General features: G+C 28.1%; 1 protein-coding gene across 1 annotated transcript in view; it reads left to right on the top strand.

Annotated features, from left to right (window-relative positions):
• Positions 1-15,140, top strand: part of LOC113387896 — an 81,593-nt gene extending 66,453 nt beyond the window's left edge. Inside the window, exons 8-10 of the mRNA XM_026625285.1 lie at positions 10,972-11,033; positions 14,803-14,984; positions 15,086-15,140. Coding sequence (XP_026481070.1) covers positions 10,972-11,033; positions 14,803-14,984; positions 15,086-15,140 — 299 coding nt within the window. The remainder of the gene's footprint in view (positions 1-10,971; positions 11,034-14,802; positions 14,985-15,085) is intronic.
• The last annotated feature ends 1,066 nt before the right edge of the window (positions 15,141-16,206 follow it).

Here is a 16,206-nt window from a genome sequence, read left to right as displayed (position 1 = left end):
TACGTCTTGAATGAAAAAATTTTAAATTCAGATTTCAAATTCACTTTACAGATTTTGCCTTCTCATCTTCCATTTTTTTTCTCTCTTTCTCTAATATTTATTGCAAGGTGCAGATATACTTCAGCACTCATGAACAATAAAAGCAATCAATGACAAGGCTAGATCGGTGGATGCTTGCACGGATCATTAAACAATTCGTTAAGAAAACACTCGCGTTGAATAGAACTTTACAAAATTAAATATATGTTTTTTTATTTCTTTCGGGTGTTTCTTGATATCGTGAATAGAAAAGAACTAAGCAAAATACCGCGGAAACTAAACAATCGATGTTGAAGGGAAAAAGTTTCCACTGTATGTAGGAACATTGGTTCTACTAACGTATCTAATATGTTTCACAAAAATTATTCTGAAATGAAACAGAGTGTGTTTAAGTTTAAAGTTTTCAAATGATATTTATAATATGATCATATCAAGCCGTTCCAAGATACGGATCAAAAAAGTGTCAAAAATTGTAATTCTGTTTTTTTTTTAATTAACGAAACGAAGATCCAACTAATTTTTGTGTAGGTCCAGCAGTTCAATAAAAAAAGTAAACTAGTGGTGTTATGGCATGTGCCTTAAGGGCAAATTGCTGGAACTTCCCGTACAAAATGATCGAGGAATATTGAAATGTTATGAAATAGATTTTATAAATATTAAAACATTGTATAATATTTATAAGAATTATATAAACTGATTGCAAAGTTGAAATTATTTGTTTGAGGTATATTAGAACAAATTACAATTAAAATCGGAATTATTTTTTGAAAAAGAAAAAAAATGAAAAAAAATGAAAAAAAATAGAAACAATTTTTTTCCCCAAAAGCAATTATTTTGTTGAAACAAGCAGCAAGTTCTTTGAATAATTTAAATCGGATACTTAGTTCCCTCAAAAACTGCCATTTTTTGCACATTTAGCTTTGTATCCTCGAAAACGGCTGGACCTGTCTCTGCTAAAAACTAATCAACCTGCTCCCAATCATTACAAATTGAATGTTTTTAGATAATTCAAATCGGATACTTTGTTCTCTCAAAAACTCGATTTCTATTTTCTGTACTCTTGCTCCGTATCTCCGTAACGGCTGGACCTGCCTTTGACAAAAACTAACAGCACATCTCCCTAGCATAGAATCGAATGTTTTTTGAACCATTCAAATTCCGTGCACCCGAAAAACGTGGACAAAAAATGCGGACATACAAACACACACACATCCCTTTTTTCTGAGTTATGACAAAATGTTCAGAAACCTTCAAAACGCAAAAAATTTCATTTTCGATTTTCGGCTCATTACTATAACTACCCTATGGGAAGTTAAAAAAAAAGCTTTTTAGCGGTCAAAATAATCATTAGACATATGCAACATCAAATTATTATATATTTTATAGAGATTTCAATAATAAGTATAAATTTTGATTATATTTTCATGGGTTCCGTACTTTTTAAAGAGACGCAGACGCCATACACAGCGACGCGCTTCGATATTTCATTTCTAAAACAGCTACGCTTTTGAAAGATAGTTCAGAATTTAAAAAAAAATGGAATATAAAAAATCAAATATTTCATAAACGTCAATTTTTCTCAAAAATTCGAAATTCTCCAAAATCTATTTCTTACAAAATTTTCAAATTTTTTTAAAGCTTTTAAAAAAAAAATTTTTGGTACGGGAAGTTCTAGCAATTTCCTTAACGCACGATGCCATGCACCACTAGCTGCAACTTGTATTAGGACAAAATGGCTCTGCACCTAGTTACTTTTCAATTTTAGTAATTATACACCGCGTGTCTAACTTCCAGATTTACGAAGGGTCGAAAGTCGAGCTGCGTTATAATTTTTAATTACAGTTTTAATGACTGAGACCGTTGCGAACATGAGATTAACATAAATATATTTTGTTTCAGCGAGAGGCTTTGGAATGCGCGTGGTTGGTGGAAAAACAGGAGTTGATGGGAGACTTTTTGCGTACATCGTATGGACTGTTCCCGGAGGACCAGCGGACAAAGGAGGTTTGCAACAAGGAGACAAGGTAAACCGAAACAGAAACTAGCTTAGAAAATTATTTGGCACATCTATCGGACTACATCTATGAATACATAAAATAAAAAATTAACTAGTTGGTATTGGTATTTAGCCTTGAGTCAAGTTACATGAACTTCCTGATGTGTGTAAATAATAAATTTATGTAAATAAATTGTTGTAAATAAATTAATTTATGATTTATTACACATCATTGAAAACGAACGACCACTCTATACCAAGTAAATCATCTAATTTCATTTTAACAAACGTCAAAAAACTAATCATTTTCTCAAACTTTGATGAATTTTTAAAGTTAAACTACTTATCGTAAGGCCGTAATATTTCAGTAAGTTCTATAAGACCATGATATATATCGTCAAAAAAAGTTCCATAAAAATCGGCTTAAATTTTTTGTTTCAACAGTTAATTACTAGAAAACAGCTCGGTAGATTTTCACCTAAAACTAATCAGTAACATTCCCAACTAATATCTTTCGAACAGTTCTTGATTTTTTAAAATAGATTCGGTAGTTTGAGTTTAAATGTGGACGAAAAGTGTAACACCTTTTCCAAATTACAAAGAAACGGCTCGGCAGATCGTCGCACAAAACTGATTGGGGAAAAGATAATCTTCATCAAAATACATCGATTGACTTTTAAAATTTTTGAAATCGGTCTAGCCGTTTCTGAGAAACGTCGATGAAAGTTCTAATTTTGACAAACGTCAAAAAAACAATACTAATTTATGCAAACTTTGACAAATTTCCAAAATTAAACGACTTGTCTTAGGGCCGTAATATTTTAGTATGATCTAGAAGACCATGATATCTATCACAAAAAAAAATCATGAAAATCGTCGAAAAAATTTTTAACACTTCATTACAAGAAAACGGCCCGGCCAATCCTTACCAAAAACTAATCAGCACGATTCTCAACCAATATCTGTTGAATGGTTTTTGAATTTTTAAAATCGATTCGGAATTGCGGGCTAAAACGTGGACAAAAAATTTTTCACTTTTCTGCAATTTACAAAGAAACGGCCCGACCGATGGCCGCACAAAACTCAGAAACGATAGTCCTCATCGAGATACATCGAATGGCTTTTAATTTTTGAAATCGGTCCAGCCGTTTTGGAGAAAACGTCGATTTACGGCAAAAAAATCTGTTCACACACACACACACCAATACTTTTTCCAAATTTGGTCTCATTCGATTCAGAATGGCTTGAAACGTCGAGAGAACATAAAGTAGCGAATCGGATTTTTTGATAAGTAAAACATAAACGTCTCCTTCGGGAAGTTAAAATGTACTGTAAAATATATAATTTTTTCAGATGACAAAGCATCCGATTCTAATGCTTCAAAAAAAGGTTTCACTTGTGAAGAAACGATTAGTATACGGCAAGGCCATTTTTTTATTTCAAAATTTCATTTTTTAAATATCAATGAGATTTGGATTTTAATTTTAATTCTACCTAAAGTTTACCTTCAGTTTATATAATTCTTTGAAATATCTCGAATATTTCATTACGGTAGAGAAATTTCCAGCAATTTGCGTTGATGTTAATGAGAGTGAATGAGAGAAATATCAATGAGAGTGATCACCATAAAAGTTGCCATTCAACAAATATGACCGTAAATATAAAATGGATTTTTGTGATAGGTTAATCTTTTATTATTTCTATTAGAATCTTTTATACAATTTTGAGCAATTACTTAATAATTTGCAACTAAAGCTATAATTTATTATAGCTCCTTCTAAAATTTCAAAAAATTATCAAAAATCATAGAAAATTTAAATAATTATATTATTGAAGAATCTGAAAAACTTTCAATTTGATAAATTCTTTTTTTTACAGTAATCAAAATTTTTATCGATATTTATGAATTTAGAATTTTAGATTATTGATTATTTTGTAGGATATCGCAAAAAATCGTAAATTAACTTTTTTATATATCTTCACGTTTCAAAGTTTTTGCACATTTTGGCATGCCTTATAAAAAACAGATGTATGTATGTGTGTTTGTGCGGGCAGATTTTCATAGAGATCAAACGGTTTCCAAGATTGTTCTTTGAAAATTTTTCAAAAGTTAAAAAAATAATAATTTGGTACGGGAAATTATAGCCATTTGCCTTGAATCACGGTGTCATGCACCACATGCATTTCATTTATTATGAATCAGTAAATTAAATTACTGATTAAAATTATTATTTGAAAAATCATATAATTGAATTTCAGGTTCTCGAATGGGGTGGAGTGTCACTTTCTGATCGAACGTTTGAAGAAGTATGTGCGGTAATGGATCGTACAGGCGACGTGGCGGAACTGCTCGTAGAGCATGCAACTGATTTTTGCATGCGCGATTTGCTAGAGGATGCGCCTGGGCCAAGGAAAGGTCAGCAGCAACCCCAAACAACCGGCGCGCCGGAAGGTGCTGGCGGTTTAGTAATAGGTAAGTTGATTGCTTTTTTTCAATATATATATATATTATATATATATACAGGGCCGGTTCTGAGGTCCTCAGCGCCCGCATGCAAGATTTGTTCTAGCGCCCCCTACCCCCAATAATTTTAACTATTTTAACATTTATTATTAAAATTATATAAATATTTACGTATATTCTTTAAATTGATTTTTAACACTTTCCACTCGCAAATTTTCGGCATCCGAGTCGAAGGGGTTAATCATTCTGGATTTAGTACACCAAAAATTAAATATAATCTAAAAGCTTATAAAATACATTGATTCTATTTTTTTTTAGAAAATCGAAGCGATTTGCGGGTTGACCATAATCAAATAGTTTACATTTTCAAGTATTTTTAACATATGTGTAATATTAATATTTGGATTTTGAAACATTTTACTTATTTTTTTTTAAACAGAATACTGTTTTTCTAGTTGGATTTTTTAAATTTAATTTTAATTTTTTTTTCATTATTTACAATATCCAAAATTGCATCGTAAACTTTTCCTTATTGTTATCGTAAGGACCGAATTGTATTCATATTCACTTTCCCATCTTATTCAGAATATCAGATTGTTGTTTTAAAGTTAAATTTTTAACGTATTTTATTAAAAGATGCAAAGAAATTACATATTGCCTTAACTATATTAAAACAAAACACATTATATTTGTATGGATATTATTTCTGCTTAGTTAATAATTAAATTAGTATGGACACCAATAGGTATAAAAAAAGCTCAAGCTTTTTGTTTCTAGTACATTTTGCTTCCATTTTTCATATTTGCTCCATTTCCATAAATCTAACCATGCATATCTTCAACTTCCAACTTCATCAGATGCGAAACATTTTCAACAAAAACAAAAGTTACTATTCGGTTTCTCGGTCTTATTTTAATAGGCCATTTTCTATGCACTGACTTCCAATTTTCCATGTTTTTATATTATAATTTGTATCTATTTTTTTAACAAGTTTCGTTCAAACTAAATCAGCTCGTAGTTTTTCGTCAATAATGCCCAATAATTTAAACTTTCGTAGGTTTGTGGTTACGGGTTTGAACACTAGATAATTTCTTTTTTGAGTCCACATTAACTTCAAACAAGAAGAATTTAATAAGTACATGAAACAATAAGCAGAACAATAATTTACTAATTTGCAGAGCAATTAATTGTTTCTACTGATATCACATTGCAAACTGACTATTCTTTTTTTGTCTACGTATCTAAAAAGTTAGATTGTTTATTATAATCTATTAAGTATTCTAAATTTTATATTAAAAAAATGTGAATAATATATTATAAATTCTATTTCCGAATCTCATTTTGGCGCCCCCTAAGGCGTGCACCCGCATTTTTTGCATACATCATTTTAAAGAAATTTTATTTTTGATAAAATGGCGCAGTGTAATATTTTATCAATAGTATACACAGTTTTATCTTTTATTTTCTGAATCTAGTTATATAATGTAAACGACATTGTGTACCTTTAACAAGTACTGTATCTTTGCCAATTATAATCACTTTTACAATAATTTTAGAGTTATGTGGGTTAACGGTCGGAGGAACTCATTGTTTTTGTTTATGAAGTAATGCATGATAAATAATATATTTGGTATTGGTAATTTTGAACAAGTCATGGGAGCCTTTTACTCAATATGTGGTCAATGCAAAGAGCGAAGTTATGTTTGCACAATGATGGGGGTCATTGGATCGACGTTGTTTTTTTTAACCTAGCTGCAATAAAAATCGAGAGGCTTTAAATTTGATAATAAAAAAAGGTTCATCAAAATTCATTGAAAACTGTTTTAAGTTATTCAACATTTTCATTGATTACATATAAATGGCGCTAAATTACTAATATTTTGGCAGGAAGTTGTATTATTTTTATAGCATAAGCAAACAAAATGAAATATATTATTTTTATCATTTTCTTTAATCTCGTTCTAAAGGGCAATAGTATTTTGATGCTTATTGTATTCAGTCTGAAACATGATGTTTTATATATTCAATTCAAATATATTTATTTAATTTATTTTATATGTTTTATAAAATTAAATAAATATAACAACTTTTGTAAAAGATGATCAATATACCTTTATCAACAGTTGATGAAGTTTGCGCAATTGATTTTAACGATAGTTAAATAGTAAATGTTCTGAATTTATTAAGAATATATCGTAAAAAAAATTATGAAACTATAATAAAACTCGTTTAGTTTCTAAACACAACGCTTTATATTTAATAAATGAAATATAACTTAGCCTGAACTAATTTGCATCCCGAAATGGTTCAGCGAATAAATTGGGAATCATTAATAATAATATTTCATTAAACTGTTAAACCGCTGCAGGTTTATGATATCTATTACTTCAATCATTTGATTGACATTGTAATGAAAGTTTCTTTAGAATTAGTAGAATTATTCACTTTATTAAAAATAATGTTTTTATGTATTTCAATCAATTTTTAGATACTGTTTATATTCAATTCAAATTACAACGAAAAAGTTTTTAGCACAATATTAAATTTTGTCAACAATCTCTAGGTGCTATGTAAAAAATATACATAACATATATAATTTATTTATTTTGTTTTCGTTGATTACATCTTGAATTTGTAATACTTGCTTGACTAGTTTAATTACACTTCGTAGCTTAATTCTTCCGTTATCGTATAAGAATGAAAATTAAACAAAACAATTGTAAGTCTTTATCCATTTCTCGTGAAGGATTAAAGTATTCCGAAACTTCAGAAGACAAAGTTTCAACTGAAATACAAAACTTTTAGCAACTAAACGAACGTCCAAATTGTAGTAAACCCGCACGATTTCCAAGTTAAGAAAAACTTCAAATCCGTTGATGCTCAGAAAGAAAATTTTGAAACTGACTTTTCATAAATTTGGTTATAATTACGTATAAACTACGTATGCTTTGGCAGAAGTTATGATTAGTTGCTTAATTTAAATAATATATATATATAGTGTGTCCCAGAACTCAACGTCAATCCGAACGGGTTGATAGTATTGATTGTAACTATCTTGAAAATTTTTTTTAAAAATTTCACATTATTGGTAAATAATAAGCTTTCAATTAAAACTTACAGCTTTGGTGAAATTGTGACCATTTTTAGGTTATTGTGTTTAATTTTTATTACTTTTGTTCATTAAAATTTTGGAACCGTAACCGTGTATGAAATTTTTATGACTACAGTCAAAAATAATGACATCATTGTCATTAATAGCAGAGAATTTGAAAAAAGTTGTCACAAAAGTAGTCAACACAATTTTTAATTCGAATTATATTTATTACATTGGCTCATCGTGATTGAAACTATTAGATTTTTTAATTACTTTTTATGCCTTAATATGCTTCAAGTTAACATTAAAAGACTGTATAATTAATCGTAAGGAAAAAATTGAATTCTAAATAAATTTGTAATTTTTTACATTAAAATTACTCTTTATCTAAATTACACTCGTGATTTAAATTTATTTATTTCTAAATCTATCAAACAATAAAATTTTGCTCTTTTCTTAAATTCAAGTAATAAGAAATGTTTATGAATTGCACTTTAGTCTGTTTTATGTTGCAATATACAGTGTAGATTATACACTCACGCCGGGAAAAGCTAATATAACTAAATAAGGATTATTGTCTCTCTTGGTAAGTCTCCCAATTCTGGGGCGATAACTACCATTTGATTACCGTAAGATCGCAATTTACAAACCTGAGAGATTACTTCAACGTCTAACATACATGTAATTACTATACATGTAGAGTTAATAGCTATACGAATATTCTCTTGTGAATCAAACTTTCTCAACAATATTCTATTTTGCATGTTAGTGCAGAATGTGCTACTATGTTCAGTACGTAATCTTATTATTAAAAATTATTATCGAAAATATACACTATCAGAAGAGGAAAGCTTTGGGTATTATATTATCTATTATTTTGTCACACTTGTATTTCCTAGCGTGGCTATTATTACAGTGTACTGAGTTAGTCGCACTATTATCCTGTAATTTAGGATTTTGCTTCCACTGAACGTTGGCTGATTTTGGTACACGAGAACCTATTTCACACTGTTAGTGTCGGAGGGATACATAATCTGCATCAGAAATCTGTTACCTATGGTTATTGGACCATACATGTAATGTATCAATATATGTACTTGTCGACCTGCTGTAGGGAAGAAAGGTTATGGTTCTGTCACGTTTTTTTAAATCAGTCATAATCTTGTGAATTTGCCAGTTATCTGGGGGAGAGTAATTTAAATGTTAACTTGATCTTTTGTCCACATAAAAATACTGTCCTTGAATACGAGCTATTAGACAAAATCAAGCAAGTAATCAAATCATGCAAGAAAAAGGCGAGTGCCACACCTGTCGACACCCCAACAACGGTTGTGACAGGCATAAAAATTGGTTAAAAAACAATAGGTATAAGAACCAACATGGTTTATAATGACTTTTATTGTAAAAAGTATGTAGCATAACACAACATAGTCATTTGATCAAAGGCAATGATTAAAATATAATAATATATAACAAAACATAATTTTTAAATAGATAAGTTTAATAATAATAAATAATAGATTAATCAACAGTTAATTTTAATAATATATAAAAAGAGAATTTACCACTAATTCTTCTTAATATCAATGCATATGAACTATAAAACTACAACAAATGCAAATAACGAAACGAGAGTTTATCAAAATATAGAGCTACTTAGGGTTAGGGGTACTTAGAGGCACGAAAAAATGAGAATTTTCAGTATTTTTTTGTTATTAAACGATGTTTTTTTACAAAAATAGTAATGCGACATCATTATACAATGTTTTGACTTGAAGTAACAAAAATTTCAGAAAAAAAAATATTTTCGAAGTTATAGCTGTTTTTATTGACCTTGTTTTAAAAAAAACGGTCCTGGCGGTGACGGTCATAACTCCTTGGAGATTCATCTAAATCAATCAAATAAAAAAATGTTTTATGAATAGATAATCCCGGGCTTTTCCTTTTCTTGCAAAAATTAACAAAATGGAGGCATCAGAAAAAGAAAATCTAGATTTTTGGGGATAAAATCAACAGTTAATTGGTCTTAAAGAATTTAAATTTAGAAAAAAATAAAAATCTTTCGATCAGGCCCGATGTATTCTAAAAACTCTAAAATTTAATTGAAATCTACTAAGCGGTTTTTGAGTTACAGTTGCCACCAGTTCAAAAAACATAGTTTTGAGAAAAACGCGTTCAAAGTTTCAGATTGTATTTACGTACAGAAATACGAATTATTGAATTACTTGAACCGAGTCATCTATTCCTGAGCCATTAGTTCATCATTCATTGCAAAAGTTTCCAAAATTTTCATTTGCTATTGCCTACGAAGTATTCTGGCCGAGTGCAGCATCCAATTTTTTAGCACACCAATGGGAATTATACCCAGAATTAGGTCCTTGGGTACTCATAATCAATATTAATGAATAATCATCATAATCAATATTAGTATTCACGGTTTTTGGGCATATTTTTCACACTGATTATTGATTCAATCTTGAACTACAAATCTTGAAAGTAAATTATCATTGCTGAGATCGTCGTAAATTGGTTTAAAAGCTTTTAAAACATCATGAGGTAATAGAGAATAATCTTGAGTTTAAGTATCGAGCTTTCCACTTGCGTCAGCGCGTTGGTAAAAGTCCAATAACTAAAAAAGTAATCATCGGATCAACTTGAAATTTTCAAGATATTACATTTAACGAAAATGAAAAAACAAAAATCGATTTTTCAAAAATTCCAAGTACTCCTAACCCCTTAACAGTTGAACAAGTGTAGTGTAGTTAATTTTGAAAACAAATGACAACGAGCTAATAATCAAATCTTGCGGGATGCTCAATTTTATTCCAGATATATTTGTGATGTAAGCATATTTATAATTTTTCAATTTTATATTATGAAATACTATCGAAAGCGTAAGATTTTTGCAGATAGTGAAAGATATACGATGAAATGTTTTTGGGCAGACATCCAATAATAAAAAGAATTTAATGAAGAATAATGTCTTTATTAGAATAACTTACATTTTGAGTCTTGGTTTGGCTCTTCTTTAGTGTTACGTTCATAAATAATAACGTTCTTGAATATTAAATAAATCTTCATAATAATATATTTCTAAAACAAATATGATATGAATGTTGAAAGTAGTATGAAAAAATAACCCAACTTGAATTAGATGGTATATATATATATAAATATATATATATATATATATATATATATATATATTATACATATATGGATAAAGATAAAGGATCTATATCTTTCATGCATGCAAAAACATTTACTTGCAACAACTACACGTATTTCATGACATGAGTTTTTTGTAATATATAATCACCTAAATAATGAAATTAAACTAGTACTTAAGCTTTTTGTAGCATGTTTTCATTTTTATAGAGAGCGAAACTGAAGGAAAATCTCCTACTTCACCTACAAGGCGGAAACTACCAAAAACACCGGTATAAATAGAGTTATTCATCTTGTGTCTGCGTTGAATGTTTTCTACTGAATTTTTATATTGTATATTTAATTTAATTTTTCCATGTTCAGAGATTCGATTTCTTTCACAAACTATCGCTTTTTAGTTTGAAATCAACAATTCAATGAAATAATTAATTTAGTTTAAACTTATTACTGGACTATTTTTGAATAATCGAAACAATAATTAAATATAAAATTGAAATTAGTTCATATGAAATGAAGCATGAATTAATAATACCTATTTGCATATATATTTGCATATAGGTTAATTTTTGGGCAAGATATTGCCTAAAATAAATCAATCATTTTGACACAGGATACTTTTATTGGTTTCTTCAACAAATAATGGTATCTAGTGTGGGAAGAAATTTCGAATCTATGAACTTATCTATTACTACATTTGTTTTCGTCATTTATGTAATTATATTTTTATTTTCTTTGAAACGTATAATATAAAGTAGATAGATTTCATTATTAACTTGTTTTACCGCTCCGTTTTGAAATTGAAAAAATGCGTATTTTATAAATAAATTTTATTTTTCAATTAATACTCATCGAATTTTAGTAAGACTTCTTATAATACTATAGTAATTGAGAAGATTTACTTTTTATAGCTTGTATTTAGAATGTTTACGTATAGTAAAAGTGAACAATCAAATTCTATTTTTAACAAAAAAGGGTATTTGTTCAAAATAAGTAAAGAATATTTAGAAATGTAACATTGTTAAGTGCATGTAACATAGAAATTTATTTTTTGAACTTAGTATATTATGTTTTTTTTATTTTTGATTATTATATCGAATTAACTATTTGACACAAATTAGTATCATTATATTGTACCTATTATTATTTCTCATATAAACTAATTTTTATCATTTCCATAAAATTCCACTAAAAAATCTACAAAAGCATGTTTTGGAGGAATGCATCCAAATATGGGATTTTTTTTAAACATAATAAATAATTTAAATTTTGTCATGATATATCAGTAATCAAATAATTTGAACTTTGGAAGTAAAGAGTTCTATGCGTTTTAATAATAAGGTTTTCATTTGATTTAGATCGTGTGAACTATCTTGTTCGATAATTCAAATAACATTATGAAGAGTGTGGATACTGATATGGTAAATGTTTTATTTGAAATTAGTTTTGCTTATCTATAACAAACAAATACATTTTCTAGTAAACTAGAAACAAGAAAGTTTTGTTTTTATAGTATGAATTTATTATATCAACTTTTTCTAATATTTTTTATATGCCTGCTACATTTCTCAGCAAAAATTATGTGTCGAGATTGCAAAATAATTCTTTCACACAGTCTTTGCTTTTTTCTTCCAATAAAAAAATATTTTAAGAATACTGTAACTTTAATATATACATGGTATAATAATGCTAAGAAGTTTATATGTTTTCAGATGATTATGAATACAATATGATTGCGTTAATTAAGTTGAACGGTAATAAAGTTTTTCTAAATTATAATGGTATGAAACCTGGTTGCATTCCTCTAATTTTTTTTTCTTATGTATTTCGCTAAACGGACAATCTTATTTAAAATTATTTTATTTATAATTATAGTATTAATTTTTCAATAAAAACAGAAATAGTACTCGGCAAAAATTTCAATAATAAAATATTACTAGTTGAATAAATTTTGATTATTAATATAATTTTATATATCTTATTGTTGGTTCATCTTGCGTTAAAGTTACTTGTACGCTGCCTTGACTGTTCTTGAATAAAAATGTCGACAACATATGACGATCAAATCTTCCTTTCATAGCTTAAATTTGTGAAACCAAAATTATACTTATCAGTATAATATATCAATAATGGTGTAATTGTTAAAACTAGTTTAAGTGTTAAGCAGGATACGAAGTTCTTGTATATAGCATATGCCTGCTACATTTCTATATTTCGATATTTTTATACAGATTATTATTTTATTTTATTGCATTAAACTACACAAAATATGAATGACATTTTGGGTTTAAATTAATGCAAACATTTTTTGTTCTTCCGGTAATCTTTTAACTATTTGCAATGAGTGCGCTAAATCGCACCTACGTATTTCAATATACTATATACAAGAATTGCCTGTGACAATCCGTAATATATGAGTATATTGAATAAATAAGTATAAACAACAAATATATACGTTATTAAGTGTTTGATGGTATAATCAATTAATGTATTAGATATTTATAATCGTTAGATATTTATATGAATATATAAAATGTTGTTCCTTCTACTTCTATAATCTGTGTTTTTTCATCTATAGTTTGATCTATCTATATATTTATGTTTTTCTATAAATTTTCATTTATAAATCAAAGCCAGATGGGACACTGCTGCCCGATTAATAAACTTTATATAATATAGTATACAATAAACTTTAAAGTGAAATATTATTATTTCATATATCAGCAACAGCTATGCCTATACACTAATGTACTTGTGATAATAGTTAAAACTTTCTTCTAATAAACAATATTAAAATATTTATATGTTTATTTATGACATTGTTACAAAAATTATTATATGAAAACCTTGATTTTTACCTCATTTATCCTCATAATGCTCAAGTGTGTGTTTTTATTGAGAGCTTCACTACTGGCAGTTCAGGTTTTAATGTTCAAAACAAGTTAGTTTTTTTTTTAAATTTGCTTGCTTAAATTTTTTAAAGCATTCAGATAATTAGCACTTTTAGTCTACACTGCCCTGTCTGTGGTTTGATCTGCTAATTTTTAAATTAGTTTTTTTTTTTGTAATATCCCTTCCCTCTTAGAACTAAGCAGATTAAATACAATTTTGCTCTATAAGTTTTATTAATATTTAAAATATTTCCTTTATATTTCCGTGTGATGCATTGTCCCCAGCTGGCACGATATTAGCTCTGAGGAATGTCTTGTTATGTCTGAATCTTAAAACTTTTACTCTAAATGTTAAATGTTGTGTTTAATATTAATTGTTATGCTTAAATGTACAATGTACTATACAGACACATGTACATGAAGCTGTTGAAGAACCGATTGCAGTTGTAAAAATAATACAATAATTATTTTGTGTTATTTTTACAAAGAGGATATAATAATTATACTGAATAAATCAATAAAACTTCCTGTTTCGTGCGCTTTTAAAACATATATTAATCGACTCTTGATTATTATTCAGACTATAATCAAAGTATCAAGAAGTTCTAGTTCAAATAACAGTCCGACTGATTTATAATATTGTGATATTATTACTATCTAATTAATTATATAAATATTCACTAAATATTTACTTATATACGTTATTTTTTAACTGTAAAAAATATTTTATATTTATCTATGACAATATTTGCATGCAGTTTGAAATTCTTATTTCCATTTCTTAGATGTTGGTTAGCATGATATGTTTATGCACTTTGATTTACTTATATGCTTGTGCATTTTACTCTATTTCTCCAAATATTTACATGATATGTCATAGAAAATTTGTAATAATTTTTTAATAAACTATTTAATATTTCTATCTTTTGTTTGAAGCTTTTGAACTTCGTCCGGATGATAACTTTTATGGTGTATTTAAGGTTAAATGTGTTTATTTATTAGATTGTGTATTATATTTTTCTAATATACATATAATGAATTAATGCGTGTTTCTACTCTGCTAAGTTTTCAGTTTTTAATGTTATATAAAATTTACTTGATATCTTATGCAATCAAAAGCGAATATATCCTATGCTAAAATTGAATTATGCAGGAGCAAATAGCAAGGGAAAAACAAGTATCTGGCCGTGCCCAATTGCAAGTATGGTACCATGAAGAAAGACGAGAGCTGGTTGTTTCAATGATGGCTGCGGACGACTTGGCGGTCCGAGACGACACCTTGGGTCATGGTTCGTTACCGGAGGCATATGCTAAGCTACGCATAATGCCAGCTACGTAAGTTTACGATATCGTTTTCAAGTATTCAGATCTAAAGCATTATTACGATTGTAAACTGATTATGGGTCTAATTTCTAAATTTTTACTGCTAATCACAGAACAGATATGAAAGGAAATCAACTTGATACATATGACTTTTTCTTGACATGGTGATTGTGCCAAGATTGTTGAGCTGCTTAATTATTCAATTAACTAGGTGTGAATGGCATCGTGATTTCAGGCAAATTTCTGGATTTTTTAAATGCATCATTTTTTCAAAATTATGTTTTTTTTTTTAATATTGCGCTGAGTAGCTGTCTTAGAGACGAAATATAAAAGCGCGTAACGCCGCGTTGCAGTCTAACGATTAAACGATACAAATATTGGTACGGAACCCATATAAATGTAAACATAATTTGTACTAATTATTAAAATCTCTATAAAATATTTTATAATTTGATACGCATATGGCTAATGATCATTGTTCACCCACAAATCGCATTTTTTTCACTTTATCTCCAAAATTGCTGGACCTGTTTTTCCAAAAATTTAACCAATTGTTATTATATGTTCATACAAGTTATATGTTTTTTCAATCATTCAAATCGGTCGCTCCGTTCTCTCAAAACTGATATTTTTGACACTTTTAACACCGTAAAAAGTTTTTACGGACCTGTCTATGTTAAAAAGTAATCAGTTCCCCATTAGAATTGAATGTTTCAATCAATCAAATCAGTTGATCCGTGTTCGCGAAATCGTGGACGAAAAATTATATCCAAACATGCACACGTACAAATTACACACATTCACACGCACATACATGCATCCATTTTTTAAGGTTTGCCAAAATGTTTAGAAGGTCTTAAATCGTAAAGATTCATATAAAGTTTCATATTCGATATTTTTGTTCAAATACATCAAAACAATCAGATTACAATTACTAAAATGAGCTTATTTCAATACTCACAAAACAATTTCTAAATTGAGTTTACTTTACAATACTACAATGCCATAGTTCACATTCACATGTTTGAATTTTTTTCTATGGCATTAAAAAATAATTATCATATTATCAACAATCAATGCATCACTCCGAATTAATTTACCGAAAAGTATAATTTAATACAATATAAAAGACTTATAATATATATGTATTAGTATATTTATAAGTTTTTCAATTATAGAAAACTAATTATAAGACAGTGGAAATATGAAATAATTTAAAACTCTCTTTATTCAA

This window comes from Ctenocephalides felis, unplaced genomic scaffold (assembly GCF_003426905.1).
Source record: "Ctenocephalides felis isolate EL2017-DRISC unplaced genomic scaffold, ASM342690v1 CF-g0.4_SCAFFOLD_03572, whole genome shotgun sequence".
Taxonomy (NCBI): domain Eukaryota; kingdom Metazoa; phylum Arthropoda; class Insecta; order Siphonaptera; family Pulicidae; genus Ctenocephalides; species Ctenocephalides felis.
The sequence above is the reverse complement of the archived record's forward strand: the minus strand, read 5'-3'. Positions and strand labels throughout refer to the sequence as shown.